Here is a 20790-nt window from a genome sequence, read left to right on the forward strand (position 1 = left end):
AAGGGTCATGGGCAGAGGAAAGCAGATGCCTCTAGAAGCTGAAGAATACAAGGAACGGATTCTCCCCTAAAAGCCCAGTGCCCAATCCAAGGTTATGAAGACTCACCCCTATGTTTTCTTCTAAGATTTTTTTTTTCTTTTTTTTTGAGACAGAGTCTCACTGTCACCAAGGCTGGAGTGCAGTGGCGCGATCTCAGCTCACTGCAAGCTCCGCCTCCCAGGTTCATGCCATTCTCCTGCCTCAGCCTCCCAAGTAGCTGGGACTACAGGTGCCTGCTACCATGCCTAGCTATTTTTTTTTTGTATTTTTAGTAGAGAAGGGGTTTCACCGTGTTAGCCAGGATGGTCTCGATCTCCTGACCTCGTGATCTGCCTGCCTCGGCCTCCCAAAGTGTTGGAATTACAGGCGTGAGCCACCGCGCCTGGCCTCTTCTAAGATTTTTATAGGTTTCTTTCTTATATTTAGGTCATTGATCCATTTTGAGCTAAGTTTTACTTATATGTGAGGTAGGGGGTCTAACTTCATTCTTTTGAATGTGGAAATCCAGTTGTCCCAGCACCATTTGTTGGAGAGACTCTTCTTTCCCCATTGACAGACTTGGCACTCTTATCAAAAATCAATTGGCCACACATATATGATTAATTTCTGGACTCTCAATTCTATTCCATTGGTCAATGTGTGATTTGTGGTGAGATTTCATACCTAGGCTGTTCCGGGCTACCAGCTCTCAGCAGCTCTAGAAAGAATAGCCTGCTTCCCTTAAGCTCTACGAGTGTCCCTTCTGGGGCACAGTACTAGAGCTCATGTCGCCAGCTCTATTTTGGACACGTGAATGTCTCCAGCATTGGGGTCAGGAAGGCAGTATTGCAGAGTGGAAATTCCTCTCAGAATAGGACAGTTTCAACTAACATTTCCTCAGCCCCTTCTGTGTGCCGGGTTAAGTAGTAGATCTTCAGTGGGACAAAGGTGAATTGGGCACCCAGGAAGCTTGCTGAGGTCATCAAGATCCTTCCCAGCTTTAAAGTACTCTCTGGATGCAAATAGGCAGCCTTGGGTAGACAGTCCGGGTTCTCAGACTCCAGCCACTGCGACAGTCCCGCTGTCTGCCGGGCCCATCACAAGGTGGCGCCACTGTCTCCTGGACACTTATGCTGCAGGTTACACTTGGGGCTTTCTGTGGTTTTGCTTGTTTCCTGATCGGCCAGCATTGGTGTGCTTTTAAAAACTCCTTAGTGTAAGAGACATCGACCATCTGCATGCCTTAGTGCAGTTTCCAAGGAAAGACCATGGGATAACTGTACCCAGTGACCAGGGTTGAGAATCTTAGTTTGATGTCCCTTAAAAATCGGGCAGCCTGGCCAGGCATAATAGCTCACGCCTGTAATCCCAGCACTTTGGGAGGCCAAGGCAGGAGGTTCACTTGAGCCCAGGAGTTTTAGACCAGGTGGGCAACATGGCGAAATCCCGTCTCTACCAAAAATACAAAAAATAGCTGGGCGTGGTGGTTCACGCCTATGGTGCCAGCTGCTCAGGTGGCTGAGGTGGGAGAATCGCTGGAGCCAGGGAAGTTGAGGCTGCAGTGAGCCATGATCGCACCACTGCACTCTAGCCTGGGTGACAGAGTTAGACCCCATCTCAATAATTAAAAAAATAAATAAATAAATAAATAATTGGTCATCTCATTTGTCAAATAAATGCTTGGCCTCTGAGGGGCAAATAGCATCCTCTGATTCCTATGTCCCGGTGCCCTCTTTCCTTGTGATTGACAGGACATGTTTTTTCTTTCCCCTTACTCTCTGTGTTCCATCCTCATGGCAGCCCTTGCCGGGCACTGTGTAGGCACTGGGGCTACGCCAGTGAGACAAGTTCTCATTTCACAATCACTGATCCTGAACCAGGTAATGCCATGAGCAGTGAGTTGGGCTAACAGGGCTGGGTCATCATGCAGGCGACTGTATCTCCCTCCGGGACTCTAGCCAGAAGGGGACCCTGAGTGTTTTATGTAGAGTACATCTATTTTCCCTAGAACTAAAGAAGATTCCTGTGTTCCTGAGGTTTGAGGACAAGCCCACATCATCACTACTGGGTTTTCATGACATTCTCGTTTCCTGAATCTTCACCCACCCTCACCCTCCCACCTCAAGACACTGACAGGTTTCTTCTCTTATCTGCCCACACTGGAAGACATGGGACCATCTGTCTCCTTGTGTCATACCCAGCCAATGGGGCCAGTAGGTGGCTAGACAGTATCAATAGGTGGTGCTCTAAGCCAGCTGAAGGCTTCTGTGTATTTCTGTCCCCTGGGTAGGGAGTGGGAGAGGAGGAGACGGGGCTAGGGGCAAAAATATTTAAAAAGGATTGGTTAAATATTCCAGTGAGACTTGGCAATCAGCCAGTAACTTGATATAGCTCAGTTGGAGACCCACATCTTAATTGAAGACATAGAATATCGTATGGCAAACCTAGTTCCTTTTTTAAAAATTGTTCCACCTGCATGTTTGTAATTGGTTTGGATCAAGTTTTTCAAAGCCATAAATAAAACTGAAACTGCATATGAGAACTGGTTATCTGGCAAGATGACAGAACTTCATAAGAAATGTACTGATGTGGGAAGGACTTCCTAGTTTTCTTTAGGAATTGCGTATTAAGGGATTTCAGCAAAAATGCCTTAAGGAAGGAGCGTGCTTATAAATTTTGAGTTCATCTTACTACTAGAAAGAGACAGGCTGGTAAATATGTAATAGTACTGATAGTCTTATCGACATGTACTTACAAGATTGATTTATTAGCATGTTTGTCTCTGATCTGTCAGATTCAGAGGAGATAAACTCCAGAGTGCATAGTTATCAGAGCCAGAGTAAGAAAGAAAAATTAAATCAAGCCAGGCCTTTTGGAGCTTTTTTCCATCATCCCTGTTTTCTTGGTTTTTTATCTTCCAGGAAAAAGACTCTTTGATTGCTATTGACCGATCCTTTTTGAGTATACTTCCAGGCCAGTCCCTCATAGACAAACTTTACAACATTTGGATTCGCCTTCAGAGCCACGTCAATATTGTGTTTGATAGCGAGATGGACAAACTAATGATGGACAAGTACCCAGGCATTAGGCAGGTGAGCAAAAAACTGGATTCCCATTGCTAGCTACAGAAGATAAAGAATAAACATTGTGTATTGAAACAAGAAACTAATAAGCCTACTGGAATTCTTGTTGAATGATTTTTATGGCCTTTTTTCTCCCATAAAGATCCTGGAGAAGAAAGAAGGCCTGTTCCGAAAACACATGATGGGAAAGCGAGTGGACTACGCTGCGCGCTCAGTCATCTGCCCAGACATGTACATCAACACCAACGAAATTGGAATTCCCATGGTGTGTGTGTGTGTGTGTGTGTGTGTGTGTGTGTGTAGGGCTCATTTGCTCCCCGTGGGTGGCAGACAAGAATGCCGCAGAGGGCTGGGGACAGGATGTGCAGCAGATTATACTGGCTTGGGCGGAACTAGCTTCTGCCTCTTCCTGGACAGCCCACAAGGAGGTGACTGGAAGCTGCATGATGGCATTGCTCTCACTCCTTGCCAGGCTTACAGATACCTTCTACCCACAAGTCAGCACCAGGGAGCTGAATGCGGGGTGTTCCACATCCCCGCACACAAAGCTTCCTCCTGCCCACCTCAGCCTCGTCTTTTGACCTCCCTTACCAAATTGAATACATGACAGGGGAGAGGAAGAGGGCATGGGGCATATCAGTTATCAGTCCTGTGTACTTTCCAGGCATCAGAAATGTGTACCCATGGAGAGGCTGAGGCAGGAGAAGCGTGAACCCGGGAGGCGGAGCTTTCAGTGAGCCGAGATTGCGCCACTGCACTCCAGCCTGGATGACAGAGCGAGACTCCGTCTCTGAGTCCGGAGAGGGGTGATGTGCCCAGGCCTTTTTCACGCTCAGGTGTTTCACCTTTGAATCCCTTCTCACATCCTTAGCACTTCACACCATGGTGCTCAGCAGCAGCAGCCTTTAATCAGCTTCCTCCTTAATGGGCCGGCCTCTAGGTCAGTAATGTGAGGGTGGTTTAATTTCCCTCCGTGGAGAGCCTCATTTCCTTGCACGCCACCCCCTCCACCCCTCTCTGGGGACTGGTGATGAGCAGCGCTGAAGTGTTCTTTCCGATCATCCTGTGTCCCCATGGCCTCATCTCTTTGTGGCACACTTGGGTTTCCTGGACAAAGGCGTGATGTGTCAGGAGACAGCAGTCTGAGAAGGCCCAGTCCTGTGCCTACTGCCTCCTGGGAACCATAGTCCTTGCATCCAAAAGCTGGATCATGTGGTGAGGACCAGCTTTGCGAAGTTCAGTGGTGACATTCCCAAATCTGAGGCCCCGAGGAGACATGTAGCGACTTTTGGTTTCCCTCTGGACAGAGGGCAGGGGCCACCCTTGTTGGCCTTGACTTCATAGTGCCTACAGTATCCCCAGCTCCATGAGAGACCTTTTGTGCTGCCTCTTCTGTCCTCTAGGGTGCTGGGTTCTCTTTCTTAGATCTGGGTTTGTTTGGTAGTGGCTTGTCCCTGGAGGAGAGACCCCGAAGTCATTTCTCTGCCCACCTGCAGACTGCCGCAAGTCTCAGGGCCATGGTGGCCTGGGGCATAGGTATTCCTCACAGGATAGCTGGGAAGATTAGAGTGGATAGAACTGCCTCTGGCCCCTTGGATCACATGCTTCCCATAGAGCACTGTTGACAGGTGCCACAGGAGCAAGGAGCTAGAGACCAGCAGTGAAGCACAGACTAGTGTGCTCCCATATAAAGCAGTGTCCAGGGGTGGAGACAGACAGTAAATAGATGAACAAGTATATATATGCTCTATTGAACGGTGATGGGTGGTAAGTGCATGAGCAACAGTAGAGCAGGCTCAGGCTGAGGAACGCAGGGGCCGGGGTAGCCCCAGGAGCCTTCTGAGAAAGTGCTGCTGCGCGGGACCTGTACAAAGCTAGACAAGTTTCTTTATGTAGGACATCTCAGAGACTCTGGTGTATTTGTGTACATTTGGAAGCATTAGAGGTTTATAATATTCAGTAGCTCAAAAACTCATTTAACAGGAAACTTGTTTTACTTGGAGCGTATCCCAGGCCCAGCTTTAAACACAGCACACTGCATTTTCTTAGGTATCAGAGGAATGCGTCAGTTTCATCCCAAGTACCACCTTGATTGTAATGACTGCCAGAACTGTGCAGTTGAGATATTCCGATGCCATGTCTGGGCTCAGGGACAGCGCCATGATCCATTAGTGATGTCTGCTAGGGTGGATGAGGGATATCATGGCATTTGCCACCTGTCTCAAGCAAGTGCCCCATGCCACCTTTGGGAACTTTGAATTTATTGGCAGATAAGAAAATGAAGTTTTAGAGTGGGTTAAAAATATTGGCCAGGCGCGGTGGCTCACGCCCGTAATCCCAGCACTTTGGGCAGCCGAGGCGGGCAGATCAGCTGAGGTTGGGAGTTCTCTATCAGCGTGACCAGCATGGAGAAACCCCGTCTCTACTAAAAATACAGAATTAGCCAGGTGTGGTAGTGCGTGCCTGTAATCCCAGCTACACGGGAGGCCGAGGCAGGAGAATTGCTTGAACCCAGGAGGCAGAGATTGTGGTGAGCCGAGATTGCGCCATTGCACTCCAGCCTGGGCAACAAGAGCAAAAAAAAAAAAAAAAAAATTATATAAACTGCTGCGCTTAAATTATTCTCCTCAGACTAACGGATAGAAAAGGAGGCCTAGTCTCTATAGCATTAAGGGAGTAGCAGAAGACAGGCAGGATGTTACTTTGCTCACTGGAAGACCTTCTTGGCCAAGTCAGACAGCTCCTCCACATCTTGGGTGGAAAAGACAGCCTATTGAGACAGATTTGGGGTCCATGAGACCTTTTTTCCTCTCTGCCCTGAATTTCTACCTCCATTCCTCATTTCCAGGTGTTTGCCACAAAACTGACCTACCCGCAGCCAGTTACCCCGTGGAATGTTCAGGAACTTAGGCAAGCAGTCATCAACGGCCCCAATGTGCACCCAGGAGCCTCCATGGTCATCAATGAGGACGGCAGCCGCACAGCCCTGAGCGCTGTGGACATGACCCAGTGAGAGGCCGTGGCCAAGCAGCTCCTGACCCCAGCCACGGGGGCCCCAGGGGACAAAAATTGTGAGTAAGGGCAGCTTTGGTCAGGGACCCATCCAGCTCCTGTTTGGATCCTGGTGATTGGTGGCCATCAGGCATGGCTCCAGTGAGCACTGACACAGGAGCCTATCCCTAAGAGGAAGCTCCCCGACACGTGGGTGGCTTTTTAGATTCACCTGTAGTCCCCGGCCAGAAGAATGGCTGCCCTTAAACAGGACTACTCAAAGGGCAGTCCCCAGACCAGCATCAGCAGCATTCCTGGAGCTTGTGAGCAATGCACATCCCCCGACCTCTACTGAATTTGAATCTCTGAGAATAGAGTTCGGAATCTTTCTCTACCATGCTTTCCAGAGGGTTCTTCTGCATGCTGATGTTTGAGAGCCACTCTTAGGAAGGGAGTGCTCTGTGCCAGTGATAACCAACAAATGACAGGTTATAACTAATGTTTCCATTTTGGGCAATTGCTAATGCCAGCCCATAGTGCTGTGGTAGGGAATCCTGAGGCTCTATCGAGTTCCACTGGAAGGAGCACATGATCGATTAACAATGTTGCTGAGTGCATGAAATCAGCAGGTGACAGCTCTGTGGCTCTGTCACATAATAGCCATTCCTGCTGGGAGGGGAGTGGCAGATGACTCCTAACTAGGCAACAGTGGCAGCAGTTGTTGGAGGGAAATGGATTCAACTTGGATGTAACCCACACGTGACTACCGGAGTCAACATGTGACTTCCTGGATTTTCCTCACCCACCTGCACAGCAGGCAGGCCTCTCCTTGCCCTCTGCCCACCCATACCCATGGCTGACCTGCCCTTCTTTAACACTGAGTTCAGCTCTGCAAAGTTGCATCAGCCTTGAAGGAAGTTTGGAGGAACCGAGAGGAAAAGGAAATGCTCCTGGCCTTGCGGTGGTGCCCATCACTGCTCATCACAGGCCATCTTGCTTCTTCTCGTTCTCACCGCCATCCTGAGGGACAGCAGTAGTACACCGCCTGTATTACTGTATTCTCCTTTGGTGACAGGGCACATGCAAACATAGATCAAGTCACCTCTTTTGTTCTTCTCTAGTGCACAAAGTAAGGTTTGTATTCAGGTTCATAGAATCGATCTGCCTTTCTTAAGTGCCTGGTGTTTTGCTAGGCACTGTGTGAGCAATGCAAAGAGAAGCAAGGTGTGTTTCACTTCACTTACATTTAACTCAGGTCAAACATGTGAAACAGACTCACAGTAGGAAAGGAGAGAGAGAGACTAGGAGAAGGGGTGAGGGATGAGGCAGTACTGACGCCCCCTGCATGCTAGCACTTTGTAGTCCCTGCGGACGGATCCTCGCCACCCTGGAGTTGACAGCATGGTGGGGGAACCACTAGGAAGTGAGCATATAAATGTATTGCTGTTGCGGAGGGGTGTGGTAGACACCATAGGGAACAGCAGTGACGGACAGTGACTTTAAGCACATAATGCCCAAGAAGAAACAAGTTTGAGGGGAATGTGCAGGGCAAGTGGGCAGGGAGAGTTTGGGGTCATCAGGAAGCAACTGTGAGCCAGGTGCTGGGGCCAGCCTCAGGGCTAAAGAGGGGACTGAAGGCAGCGAACTCTTGCTGCTCTCTCAGGCCTTAGCGAGCCCCCATTCCTCTGGGGTCAGATAGTAAATATTTCTGTGGTCCTGGGCCATGCAGGCTCTGCTGTAGCTGCTCAGCTCTGCCGCCTAATACTAAAGCAGCCACAGGTAGTACACAAACAAATAGGCATGGCTGTGTTCCAATAAAACTTTATTTATAGAACCAGGTGGCCAGCCTGAGGACTGTAGTCTGCTATCCTCAAAACCTGTGATTTTTTTTCCTTTTTTTTTTTTTTTTTTTTGAGATAAGGTCTCACTCTGTCTCCCAGGCTAAAGTGCAGTGCTACAATCACAGCTTACTTCAGCCTCCACCTCCTGGGCTCAGGTGATCCTCTGACTCAGCCTCCTGAGTAGCTGGGACCACAAGTGTGGCTAGTTTGTGTATTTTCTGTAGACATGGGGTTTCACCATGTTGCCAAGGCTGGTTTCCAACTCCTAGGCTCAAGAGATCTGCCCTCCTCAGCCTCCCGAAGTTCTGGGATTACAGGCATGAGCCACTGCTCCTGGCCTGTAATTTTTGAAGACTTTGGTTAATGTGTTGCATATGGGTCAGGGCAAGGCTGAAGGGGCTGTGTGAGGTTGATTGGGAAGGAAACACTGAGGTCTCGTCCGAGGAGGAACCACAGGCTAGGTGAGGAGAGGAAAGGCCAAAAGGACTCATTTCCCCTGTGAAGTATGAAAGCTCTGCCCCATCCCCTGGGCCTTGTAAATAAAAGATGGAATGGCCCAGAGAGCCAAGGCTCATTCCCCTGCTCAGCATCCTGCCAGAAGCAGGCCTTTGGCTCCAAGCCTGCCTCTGAAAATTCTGACCCTGGGGCACTGGGGCACACTAATTTTCACTGCAGTATTTATTTAGAGACAAGAGAAAGGAAGGGCCTCGGGTTTGGGTTGGCAATGGGAATACCCTATGCTCCAGGGCTTCTGTTTGGATTGGCCAGTGCCTACCAGACTGGCCTGTGTACCTTCCCAGCTGTGGCGAGTTTGCTTACGCTGGAGGATGTCTCAAATTTTCAAGACTCAAATCCTAGGCCCAGCCTGGCTTTTTGGGCTTGGGCCACAGGTGTAGGCAGTTTCTCCCTTGAGAGGCTAAAGAAAGAAGACCTCGGCTTATATGACGCAGTCAGACAGCGGCCAGCGCCCTGGGCAGATGCTCATGGGAACCCTCAGAGTTTAGGTCTCCTTGGAAACATGGGACTTGGCAATGGGGAGGGGAAGGTTTGAATTCCTTCGGGAGCAAAAAGACAGACTCCATGCTAGGTACTTTTAGGATTGCTTTGTAGCACTTGAGGGTTTTGCTCCCTGCTTCTCTGAGCTAGAGAGAGAGAACTTTTAACCTCACTGAACAGGAATCAGGGAGAGAGTTTTGGGGAGTATCTCTTAATTACTTCTAGCCTCTCTCTTTAATGAACTTTCTAACGCAGTTTCATAAATGTGGGCAACATAAGAAGAAACTAGACTTCCAATAATTTGTTGTTTTCTCCTACCTGCTATCTTTTGTGATTTAGAGGAGATTTGGGGTGGCAGAGATTTCACCAAGTCTTCATAATTCCTTTGTACTAGAGGAGCCCTTCAGAATGCATGGGGTGGCAGTTACCTTCATGCATTTGTCTTTTAAGGTGTCACTTGATGTTCAGTGTTTAGGAGGCCCAGTAGTTAATATAATTAAAGATAAGGATGGTAAGGGTCTTAATAGGTGGTACGGGAGAGTCAGCTTTGTGAGAGAGATGTCTGTCAGAAGGACATGACCAGCCAGATATTTATAAGGGGGGAAAAGTATGAGCAGTGGTCATCTTAGAGGGGTACAATTACTTGTGATTTTTAAATTCTTATCTTTAAAGTTGTCTGTATTTTCTGTTTTCCCTCTCACAGTGCGCATAGCACTTGTTCAATATTTCTTTCTTTAAAAATAAGTGAAGATCTTTTTTAAAATTTACAGAAGCATCACATATTCATTATAGGAAGAACAATGCTAAGATGTAGGAAAGTAGATGAGTGTGGTGACTCATGCCTGTAATTCCAGCACTTTGGGAGGCCAAGGCGGGAAGATCGTTTGAGGCTAGGAGGTTGAAGCTGCAGTGAGCCATGATTGTACCACTATACTCCAGCCTGGCAACAGAGAGAGACACTGTCTCAGAAAAATGTACAGCCTAGTGAGGATCCAACCACCCCTTTCCCATAGACACACACACACACACACACACACACACACACACAGACACGCAGGACCTGGGTTGGTTTTTAAATTTTTTTTTTCATCATGTCACATGCCACCTGGGTTTTTTTTCTTTGCTGTAATACATTATTGCCATCACTTCAGGCCTTCTATACATTTACCTTATCCTTGTTCATCACTGCATAATATTCCATAGTGTGGATATACTATTGCCCCTTCTATGGGGCAGTCAGGTTATTTCTAGTTTTTGCCTCTAAATGCTGCTACACAAACATACATACTCATCTAACCTTGTGTGGGTGCTTTTTTTTTTTTCTTGAAGAGCCAACAGGAAATGTGTTTTAAGTGTTCTAATAGCTATTTTCAAACTCTGTTCCCAAAAGACTATGACAATTTACAGCTCTTAATTTTTGAAGTGCAATAAAGTGTTCTCTGAGGGCATTGAACTAACTAAGAACCCTCTTCTGGCTCTGCTATATGAAGCTGGGCAAAATTTTTGTGAAATGTAGAATTTCTGTTTAGAATAATGTACTCACATGTGATCACTTGGTGGGGGGGATTCGAGAGTCTGCCAATGCCTTTCAAACCCAGTGGTTTTATGGTTATGTCTTCATTTCGTTATGGTTATGTCTTCAGGAGTTGTATCCATTTCTTTCTTTGGATTAGTTTTCAGAGGAATCCAGGAACCCGGGAGGGCTATGCGTTTCTGAAGAAGACAAAGACCTGTGGTCTTATTTGTTCCTTATACTTCTGAGCCTAGAGCCAGGATCAGGGTTGTAAAGGGCCAGGACCAGAAGGGCCTAGGACGTATTTCTCAGAGATTTCCAGGGTTTTGCTCTAGATGAAAAATTCCCCTTGCATTTAGTTGACTAGAACGTGAGACAGAAGCCACACCTTGGTCAAGTTGAGGTGAGCACTTGGAAAGAGCCGTGGTGATACTGACGTTTGCACTGATCACCCACCTGTCCACTCTGTTCCCAGGTGTGCTGGCATGTGAAGAATGGGGACATTCTGCTACTGAACCGACAGCCCACCCTGCACAGACCCTCCATCCAGGCCCACCGTGCCCGCATCCTGCCTGAAGAGAAAGTGCTGCGGCTCCACTATGCCAACTGCAAGGCCTATAATGCCGACTTTGATGGAGACGAGATGAATGCCCATTTCCCCCAGAGTGAGCTGGGCCGGGCTGAGGCCTACGTCCTGGCCTGCACCGATCAGCAGTACCTTGTTCCCAAGGTAGGTCTGGCCTTGAGGCCGTTCCGTGGTCATCGTCAGCATGACTTAGCACTTTTAAGTTGGGTCCCGCCAGCCCCTGGGGTCATTGGGCAGCTCTAGGTCAGGGGCACCTGGAATGGAGGGTCCTGGTTTCTCCCAGGTGGGGTTTTTAGCCCATCTAGTTGCTTAGAGGCTGGGAGATGTTTCTGTCTTGCTGCGTTGTAAAATGTAAATCAGGACAGAAATTGTGATAGCCATCCCAGAAAGCCAACCTTAATAACTGTAATAGGTCTTGTGTTCAGCACTGAAGTGTGGATTCTGCAACTTAGTAGCCCCCAGCCAGCATTAGGATCCCAACACTGTAATGGTTCTCATGGTCCACTGAGGACCTTGATCCTTTGTTCTGACAAACATGAGTTTTAAGAAGCAGCCTAACCCCAAGAGCCCAGAAGAGATCCCCCAGCAGCCCGTGAAGGCATCTGCTTTCCTCTTTGAATCCTTTCCTTCTTTCTCCAAGTTCACTTCTCAAGGGCAACCCCACGTAGTCACAACTATCCGGAGGGACACGAGGAAAGGATAGAACTTCCTCCCCCGTCTCCTGAGCAGCTGACTCGTGGCCAAGAGTGGCAGGGGCCTGAGTTAGCATGTGCTCATGAGAGGGACAGAGCGGGGAAAGAGGCAGGCTGCAGGGAAGAAGACAGAGTGTGTTCCAGTGCCTCCTTCACCCTCACCACCCACCCGAAGGTCTGAGTCCTCCTAAATTATAAGCCATTTGTGCCACAGTGATTCACAGTTATACATCATTCATTTGGATTGTGGTGGAGTGTGAAGAATAATCGTAACGTCAAACCAAGGCTTCCATTTCCCAAGTACTTTTTCAGTGCCATACACTGTGCAGAGAGCACTTTAGAGGCTCCTCATCTCACCCTCCCCACAGTCCTTGGAGGTAGGTGCTATTCATGTCCACATTTTACACTTGAAGGATTCGTGTAACTTGTCCGAGGACACTCAGCTGAGAAGCAGGAGGAAGGACAAGGAGCTCCTCGATCTTCCTAGGGTTTGTGCTGGCTGCAGGGTTGGAGAGCTCTGTGCACAGGGAGTGCCAGGGGCTGCTCAGAGATGCCTAGCGTCAGTCAGCATCCTCTGCTCCTTGGAGCTTCTCTATTCCCATCAGCCATCTGCCACTAGGGAATCAGGCAGGTGGCCAGGAGCCCGGCATCCCGGACACTTTTCCCAGCAGATGCACCACTGTGGCTTCACAGGGGTCCTGGTTGTTTGAGTTGGCCTTTCCCTTCTCTGCCCACCTTTGTTGGCTGTGGATTAGCAAAGGGACTAAACGTAGGAAGAAGTGGTGAAGGGCCTACCCAGATTAATTGGAAATTTAAAAAAAATCATTTGCCAATTTGAAAAGTGGCTTTTTATGTTTTCATTTAAATAATAATGTGGCTCTGTGGTGGTGGCAGTAAAAGCTGCCGTTTATTAAGTGAGCCACGGGCCTTAGGCACTGCTGTAAGCAGTTTGCAGGCATTCCCTTCCTTATGAGGTTGGTGTGATTTTCAGACAAGGAAACACCAAGTGAGTAATATGTCAGCCAGCAATGAGGCCAAGACTCGAACCCAGCAGCTTTGGATGACACCTCCCCCGCCCCCCCCCACCTATGCGCTTGGCTGTGCATGTTCTTAGCGTGTTCTTAGCCCCACTCGACAGGCAAGGCTGGTACTAAGGGAAGGCAGGTGACCCGAAGTGGCTCCCAGAACTGTGTGGGTCTCTGACTGTATAGCAGCCAAGTCATATTTCACCAGAGGGGACACAACTGGGGAGCAGCAGATGGTTTTTTGCTGGCAGTGACCTGAGGCATTAGCTATGTGGGGAGTTGAGGTGCTTGAAGTCCTCAGACCAATGACCTTGAATGTGCTGTGCTTGATTTTGATTGAATAAGGTGCAAAGCCGTAGGAGACTTGATGCTTACATTGTGTCCCGCAGTGGGCTGACTTATATAAATCCAAGTGGACCTCATCACATGCTCATATGCCTATGAGTTTTAGGTTGGGTGTACCCTTAAGGGAGGCAGGAGAACACAGGTAAATAAGCTTAATGTCAATAATTTATTGAAAAAAGCTTATGGGAGATGGCTTGAAGATTCTCTGTACTTTCATTCACTTTCTTTTGTCAGAGATAAAGAGCTTTTGATTCTTGATAAATTTTATTTAGTCCTTGGTGTAAATGCCAAGAAGTGGAATCCTTATGTTTGCTACTGGTTATAAAAATGCAACATGTCTTTATTGGCAGAGTCCTAAAAGGACAAGAGCTGATTTGGTTAAACTAGGAAAACCAGTGTTTTGGGGTCATTTTTCTTAGTGTGTCTTTATTTCCCTTAGTTTCCATATTTCTTTATAATTCAATTTCTTCTCTATTACCAGATTATCTTCCTTAAATAACCATAATACTAAATTAAAGTACATTTTGTCATTGGTTTTATGTACTTAGTAGAGTTTTGTGGCGTCTTTTTACTTAAAATAGGAGTTGAATGGAACTCTATTTCTTTTCCATGAAAACAGTTAAACTTTTCATTTATGTGTTACTTTTTGGACTAATTTTTTTTCCTTCTGTTTGTTTATTGAGGGCCCATGCTTTGTGGAAAGTTTTTAAGCAAGGCTTGAGATATGTTTCCTGACTTCTACTTAGCCAGAAAACTCAAGTTACAGGATACCCTGTTCCCAATCATCCTGACCAGAGACATTAATTGTAATGTCATTTTGCTGTGCTATTAAGGAGAATAGTAAAGCTGACAATTTTCTGGGGTTTTGATTCAGAGATGTTCTTTCTGATCCTAAGCAGGAGTTAGGAAATTTATAAGTAGACCTTTAGTAATTGCTTTAATCAGCATTCTGCCATAGAATTTGTGATGATTGCATTGAAAGCAATTTAGCCATCAAAATAATTGTCTAGTCATGGAAAAATCTGGGCAGAGAGAGGAAAAGGCACTGAATAGATCACAGAACCTGTAATTATGTTCTTTAAGGAAGAAAACAAAAGGAAAGCCGGGCGCGGTGGCTCAAGCCTGTAATCCCAGCACTTTGGGAGGCCGAGGTGGGCGGATCATGAGGTCAGGAGATCGAGACCATCCTGGCTAACACGGTGAAACCCCGTCTCTACTAAAAATAGAAAAAATTAGCCGGGCGTGTTGGCGGGCGCCTGTAGTCCCAGCTACTCAGGAGGCTGAGGCAGGAGAATGGCGTGAACCCGGGAGGCAGAGCTTGCAGTGAGCCGAGATTGCGCCACTGCACTCCAGCCTGGGGGACAGAGCAAGACTCCGTCTCAAAAAAGAAAACAAAAGGAAAAATCAGTATCTGCCCCCCAAAGACTGTGAGATGAGTCAAATGCATAATACTGGCTTGACTTTTTCCCCCAAGCAAAATAAGACCATCTAGGCAACAAGAGGTAGAGTGTAATTTTTTTTATGTACGTTATTAAGTCAAAGCCTTCATAAGAGGGGCTGTGTGCTCCATCTCATCTTGCCTTCGGTCTGTGCCACCTTTCCAGCCCATCTGTAATCGTTATCTTTGAGTTTACATAGAGCCCATCACTGTAGTGTTTAGACCATTTGACAAGGAGCTTTTTTTAGCCTTTGAGTTAGTACATGTGGTTAAATTTCTGGTGCTTCTGCCAGGCTGCATTTGTGAGTTCCCTTAGCCTTAGTTATAAAACATGACCATACTGTTGGCTACTATTTAACAAATAATCAAATTATTAACAATCTTTATATCCAAGGCACAGGTTTTTCTCAAATTCCTATAAACACTGAAAAGTTTACAAAAGGTATATCTTAAAGAACGTCAGTGAGCATAGCTATTTTTACTTTAGCGTGCGTTATGTTGCTGTGAACACAGACCCGACAGATAAGGTTCAGGAGACTGGGGATCAGAATGGCTGTAAAAGTGTCAAATGAAATTAATGCACTCACCAAATCTCAGGCTTTTCATAAAAGCCTTTCTTTTTGGCATCTGGTAGATAACAGCCTTTATTAAGGGCCCACCATGAACCCTGTGCCGTATTGTGAAGAGGTAACTAATAATGGCTATTTGCCTTCTGCAGTCATGCACATCAGGCCCACTCGGAGCTCTCTTGAGGAACCTGTGCCGGAACCCCTTCCTCCCAACACTGGCCAGCTCAGCCCTCAGGCCTCAGCTGTGAAACTGCCCTTTGGAGAGGGTATTTCTGACCATCCCCCCCACCTCAAGTCTATATTATGACCCACCCTGTTATTTTCCTCTTTGGCATTTAAAACACTTTGTGATTTTGTATTTATCCGATCATTTGTTTACTGCCTAGTTCTCCTTCATCATAAAGGACCATGTCTGTTTGGTCCTCTGGAGCAGGGAAAAGCCTACCCAGTGCCTAGGCATTCAGGAGGCTCCTGATCAATATTTGTTGAGTGCATGACTGATTTACAGAAGAGCCAGGCCAGAAACGTGTGAAAAACACTAAAGCATAAAACCAAAGTATAAAAACAACACAGCTGACAGCAGCCAGACCAAATTTAGGCATAAATGCCAAAAATATGCTGGAGTAACTAGAACCAGATGGGATTAAACAGAGAAGGCTTGGGGAACTGGATGAGTTTGAAGCAGTTTTGATATAGGATAGTGGGCAAATGGCAAACGTAGAAGCCAGTGCTAAACCCTGGTCATGGGCTTTGGGAAGCAGTTGCCTCCCAAGCAAGAACATAGTGAGGACGTGGGCAAGACAAGACAGGGATATAAGAAGGGCTCTTGCTAGAAAGTGGCTTCCGGGCAAGTGATTAGGGATTAGAGTTTGACTTAAGATTTATTTTCATTCTTCTTGTGTTGTCTGTTTTCACGTATAGGATGGCCAACCATTGGCGGGACTGATCCAGGATCACATGGTTTCAGGGGCAAGCATGACTACTCGGGGTTGCTTTTTCACCCGGGAGCAGTATATGGAGCTGGTGTACCGAGGACTCACAGACAAAGTGGGGCGCGTGAAGCTCCTTTCTCCTTCCATCCTGAAGCCCTATCCGCTGTGGACAGGAAAACAGGTAATTGGGAGAGAACAGCCAGTGTATGTAACAAAAGGAAATAGGCCACTCATGTAAAAAGTTTTATTCTCAGAAGAGCCCAGACCAGGGACAGAGAAATGGCTAAGCTAGCAATAGTCTGACTTTCTTTCCCCTTTGTTTGGGGTTCCTGAGTCTGGGTGGCTTCAAGGGAGTGTCTAGCAAGAGTAGATTGCATAGTAGCCTGGTGCGGTGGCTCACACCTGTAATCCCAACACTTTGGGAGGCTGGGGTGGGCGGATCACCTGAGGTTGGGGGTTTGAGACCAGCCTGGCTAACACGGTGAAACCCTGTCTCTACTAAAAATACAAAATTAGCTCGGTGTAGAGGTGTGCACCTGTATTCTCAGCTACTGGGAGACTGAGGCAAGAGAATCGCTTGAACCCAGGAGGTGGAGGTTGTAGTGAGTCAAGATCAGCCACTACACTCCTGCCTAGGCAATAGCGTGAGACTCCATCTCCACACACACACACAAAAAGTAGACTGCATTGTTTCTGTCCTTTGCTTCTAACTTAAATTTAGTGTCCTCATAATACAAATATGGTGGTAATAGGCAGTGGTGCTGGTGGAGTAACAGTAATATTTGTTGGAAAGTTCCATGTGTTTGCTGAGTGCTTTAGACACATTATCTGATTTAATCCTCACAACTAATCTGCAATGCAGAAACCATTATTATCTCCATTTAGGAGATGATAAATTACATGCCCAAGACTGCAGGAGACAGATCAAACCCAGGACTTTTCAACCCCGGAAGCATCATACCATACTTCCTCTCAAAGTAACCAAATTACATGATATGTGGTGACCAAATAATGAAAAACAGTGAAATATGTTCCTCTACTGTTGCCTGAGTCTCCAAATTCAGCCTTAAGGATCAACTTCTAGTTGGCTATGTGATCTTAACCCTGCGGGTCTCAGTTCCTCATCATTTCCTGGGACAGTAGAAATTAACTTTCTAAGCTAAGTTCTGATTCTAAACATGGTTTTTCTCTTTGAAACCAGACTGACCCACAAACAAATTCTTGTGTAATATAGTCACTCTTGCCCTTTTCACCTATTTGCAAAAAAAAAGCCTCTACCAATCTTTAGAGACACACTAAAAAATCTCACCCGTGACAGAAGCAAAACCTGGACCTATTTCCTAATTTTATTTGGTACAGAGGATTTTAAAAGGATTCAAGGTGTGGCCTCTGGGCATAATGGAATTACTTTGGAAATCAGCAACCAAGATATTTGGAAAAGCCCTCAATATTTGTACTTCTAAATAACGTACTTCTTAAATAGCTCATGGGTCAAAAGAATCTAAAGGGGAATTAGAAAGCATTCTGAAGTAGATGAAATGAAAACACAACATAAAATTTGTGAGATGCCACTGAAGCAGAACTTAAGGGGGAAATTTATACATAAAATGCCTAGGTTAAAAAGAAGAAAAAGGGTCCCAAATCAATGAGTTCAGCTTCAAGTTCATGATCTCTAAGGTCTCTTCCTGCTCTCCAGTTCATAGTCTGTGGACCTGGAACTTGATTTTCCTTTTTAAGCCAACCTTGCATTTCCTGGATAAACCTTCCTTGGTCGTGAGGTATTATCCTTTTTGTATATTATTGAATTCAATTTGCTAATATTTTTGTCTAGAATTTTTTTACTTCTGTGTTTGTGATAGATATTGGTCTATATTTTCATTTTCTTATAATATGTTTTTTGGTTTTGATATCGGTAATGCTGGCCTCATAGAATGAGGTGTTAGGAGGTATTTCCTCTGGTTTTCTGTAAGAGTTTGTATAGTACAGTATTCATATTATTTATTCCTTAAATGTGTTGTAGAATTCACCAGTGAAGGCATCTGGGCCTAGAGTGTCTTTGTGGGAAGGTTTTCTTTCTTTTTTTTTTTTTTTGAGACAGAGTTTTGCTCTTCCAGTTCAAGCAATTCTCCTGCCTCAACCTCCGAGTAGTGGTTACAAGATGGCCACCATGCCAGTAATTTTGTATTTTTAGTAGAGTAGGCTGGGCTCGAACTCCCAACCTCAGGTGATCCACCAACCTTGGCCTCCCAAAGTGCTGGGACTACGGGCCTGAGCCACCACACCCAACCTGTGGGAAGATTTTCAATTAAAATTTCTATTTCTTTAGTAGACATAGAGCTATTTTTGGTTATCTACTTCTTGAATGAGCTTTAATTGTGTTTTTCAGGGAATTTGTCCATTTCGTCGAAGTTACTGAATTTATAGGCACAAAGTTGTTCATAATGTTCCTTTGTTGACCTTTTCTATCTGTATTGCCTATAGTGGTGTCACTTCTCTCATTCCTGACATTGATAATTTGTGTCTTCTCTTTTTTCCTGATCAGTTTGCCTAGAGGTTTATCAGTTTTAATCTCAAAAAAAAAAAAAGTTTTTGGTTTTATTGACTTTTTCTGTTTTCTATTTCATTGATTTGAACTTTATCACTCTTTCTTCTGTTTACTTTGGTTTAATCTGCTCTTTATTTTCCTAGTTCTTTAAGTTCTTTAAGTCAATTTGAGACCCCTTTTCTTTTTTTCAATGTAGGCATTTTATGTATAAATTTCCCCCTTAAGTTCTGCTTAAGTAGCATCCCACAAATTAGTATGTTGTGTTTTCATTTCGTCTACTTCAGAATGCTTTCTAATTTCCCTTTTGATTTTTTTTTTGATCCACAAGTTATTTAGAAGTGTGTTGTTTAGTTATTTAGAAGTACAGATATTGAGGGCTTTTCCAAATATCTTTGTTGTTGATTTCCGGTTTAATTTCATTGTGCCTAGAGACTACACCTTGGATCCTTTTAAAATCCTTTGTACCAAATAAAATTAGGAAATAGGCCCAGGTTTTGCTTCTGTCATGGGTGAAGTTTTTCATTGTATCTCTAAAGGTTGGTACAGGCTTTTTTATTTTGCAAATAGGTGAAAAGGGCAAGAGTGACTACACTACACAAGAATTTGTTCATGGTTCAGCCTGGTGCTACAGAGAAAAACCATGTTTAGAATCAGAAGATAAGGAACTTAGCTTAGGAAGTTTATTTCTACTGCCCTGGGAAATGAAGTCTTAAGAGTGTTTCTCCAGGACATTTCATACAGCCTCTTGATTGATTTTCTATTTACAAACCGAAGGTCTCTCATTATTTGTTCAAAGAGCATGCAAAGAAAGAGATTTGCCTGTCATTGCAAATCTCGAGTTTATAACTCAGTGCACATTCACAAAGTGAATACATCTTTGCAAACTCTCACCCAGATCAGAAAGTAGCATATCACCAGCACCCCCAGAAGACCCCTCCACGGCCCCTCCCAGTTTCTACCCCTCGTCAAAGGTAATTACTAACTTGACTTTCAACACTATAAACAAGTTTTGTCTTTCCTTGAAGTTTATTTAAATGAAATCTATCTTTGTGTGGTTACCCATGTTATTGTATATAGTAGCAGTTTATTTTTCATTGCTTTATAATATTCTATTATGTGAATATGCCATCATATATTTATCCATTTTTCTATTGATACACATTTGAGTTGTCTTCACTTACCTGCATTTGGCTGTTACAAATGGGGCTACTGTGAACACTGTCGTGTGTATCTTTTGTTGAACACATATATACATTTCAGTGGGTAACTATTGAGGCATGGAATTACTAGGTCATAAGATATGTGTTTAACTTTAATAGATAGTTTCCTAAAGTTTTCCAAAATGCTTGTAATAATACACACTTCTACCAGGATGGAGTGCAGTTGTGCCATCTCAGCTCACTGCAACCTCTGCCTCCCAGGTTCAAGTCATTCTCTTGCCTCAGCCTCTCGAGTAGCTGGGATTACAGATGTGCTCCACCACACCTAGCAAATTTTTGTATTTTTAGTAGAGACAGCGTTTTTCCATGTTAGCCAGGCTGGTCTCGAACTCCTGACCTCAGGTGATCTACCCGCCTCAGTCTCCCAAAGTGCTGGGATTACAAGCATGAGCCACCTCGCCCAACTGTTGTTGTCGTGTTCTTTCTGGTTTATTTGTTTAATTTTAGCCGTTCAGGTGAGTATGTAGTGGTATCTTACTGTTTTAATTGTCATTTCCTTAATGACAAGAGAGGTTGAGCACCTGTTCATATGCTTATTGGCCATTTGGAGATCATATTTTGTGATGTGCCTTTTCAAATCTTTTGCCTATTTTCTATGTCATTTTCTTATTGACAAATGAGAGGTTTTTAAAAATATAATTTGGTGTAAGTCCGTTAGCAGATACATACATTGCAAATACCTTCTACTTGGTGGCTAGCCTTTTCACCTAATGCTGTTTTCTAATGATCAGAAGTTTCCAGTTTATAGCTAATCTGGGCTTTTTGTGACTAGTCCTGTAGGAGCTCTTTGCCTGCCCTGAGGTCTTGTAGGTATTCCCCTCTGTTATTATCTAGTAGCTGTATTGTTTTACCTTTCACACTTAGGTCTGCTATCTGCCTAGGGATGATTTTTGTGGATGTGCATGAAGCGAGGTAGGGGTCAAGAGTCATATTTTCCCATATGGATTTCCTGTCCAGTGAATGCAACATCATTTGTTGAAAAGTCCACTTCTCTA

General features: G+C 45.3%; 2 protein-coding genes across 2 annotated transcripts in view; both read left to right on the forward strand.

Moving 5' to 3' along the window:
- Nucleotides 1-700: 700 nt before the first annotated feature.
- LOC116483313 (DNA-directed RNA polymerase I subunit RPA1-like) lies at nucleotides 701-16282 on the forward strand. The gene is made up of 5 exons (XM_058428889.1): nucleotides 701-3111; nucleotides 3245-3367; nucleotides 5951-6173; nucleotides 10919-11173; nucleotides 16020-16282. The coding sequence occupies exons 1-3, from the start codon at nucleotides 3070-3072 to the stop codon at nucleotides 6113-6115; spliced, it is 330 nt and encodes a 109-aa protein (XP_058284872.1). The 5' UTR covers nucleotides 701-3069; the 3' UTR covers nucleotides 6116-6173; nucleotides 10919-11173; nucleotides 16020-16282.
- LOC116484213 (E3 SUMO-protein ligase RanBP2-like) overlaps nucleotides 8659-20790 on the forward strand; it is a 16820-nt gene continuing 4688 nt past the window's right edge. The window contains exons 1-5 of the mRNA XM_058428096.1: nucleotides 8659-8979; nucleotides 10919-11173; nucleotides 16020-16211; nucleotides 17768-17808; nucleotides 19471-19546. Of these exons, the coding sequence (XP_058284079.1) occupies nucleotides 8659-8979; nucleotides 10919-11173; nucleotides 16020-16211; nucleotides 17768-17808; nucleotides 19471-19546 (885 nt within the window). The remainder of the gene's footprint in view (nucleotides 8980-10918; nucleotides 11174-16019; nucleotides 16212-17767; nucleotides 17809-19470; nucleotides 19547-20790) is intronic.

This window comes from Hylobates moloch, unplaced genomic scaffold (genome assembly GCF_009828535.3).
Source record: "Hylobates moloch isolate HMO894 unplaced genomic scaffold, HMol_V3 SCAFFOLD_15, whole genome shotgun sequence".
Taxonomy (NCBI): Eukaryota; Metazoa; Chordata; class Mammalia; order Primates; family Hylobatidae; genus Hylobates; species Hylobates moloch.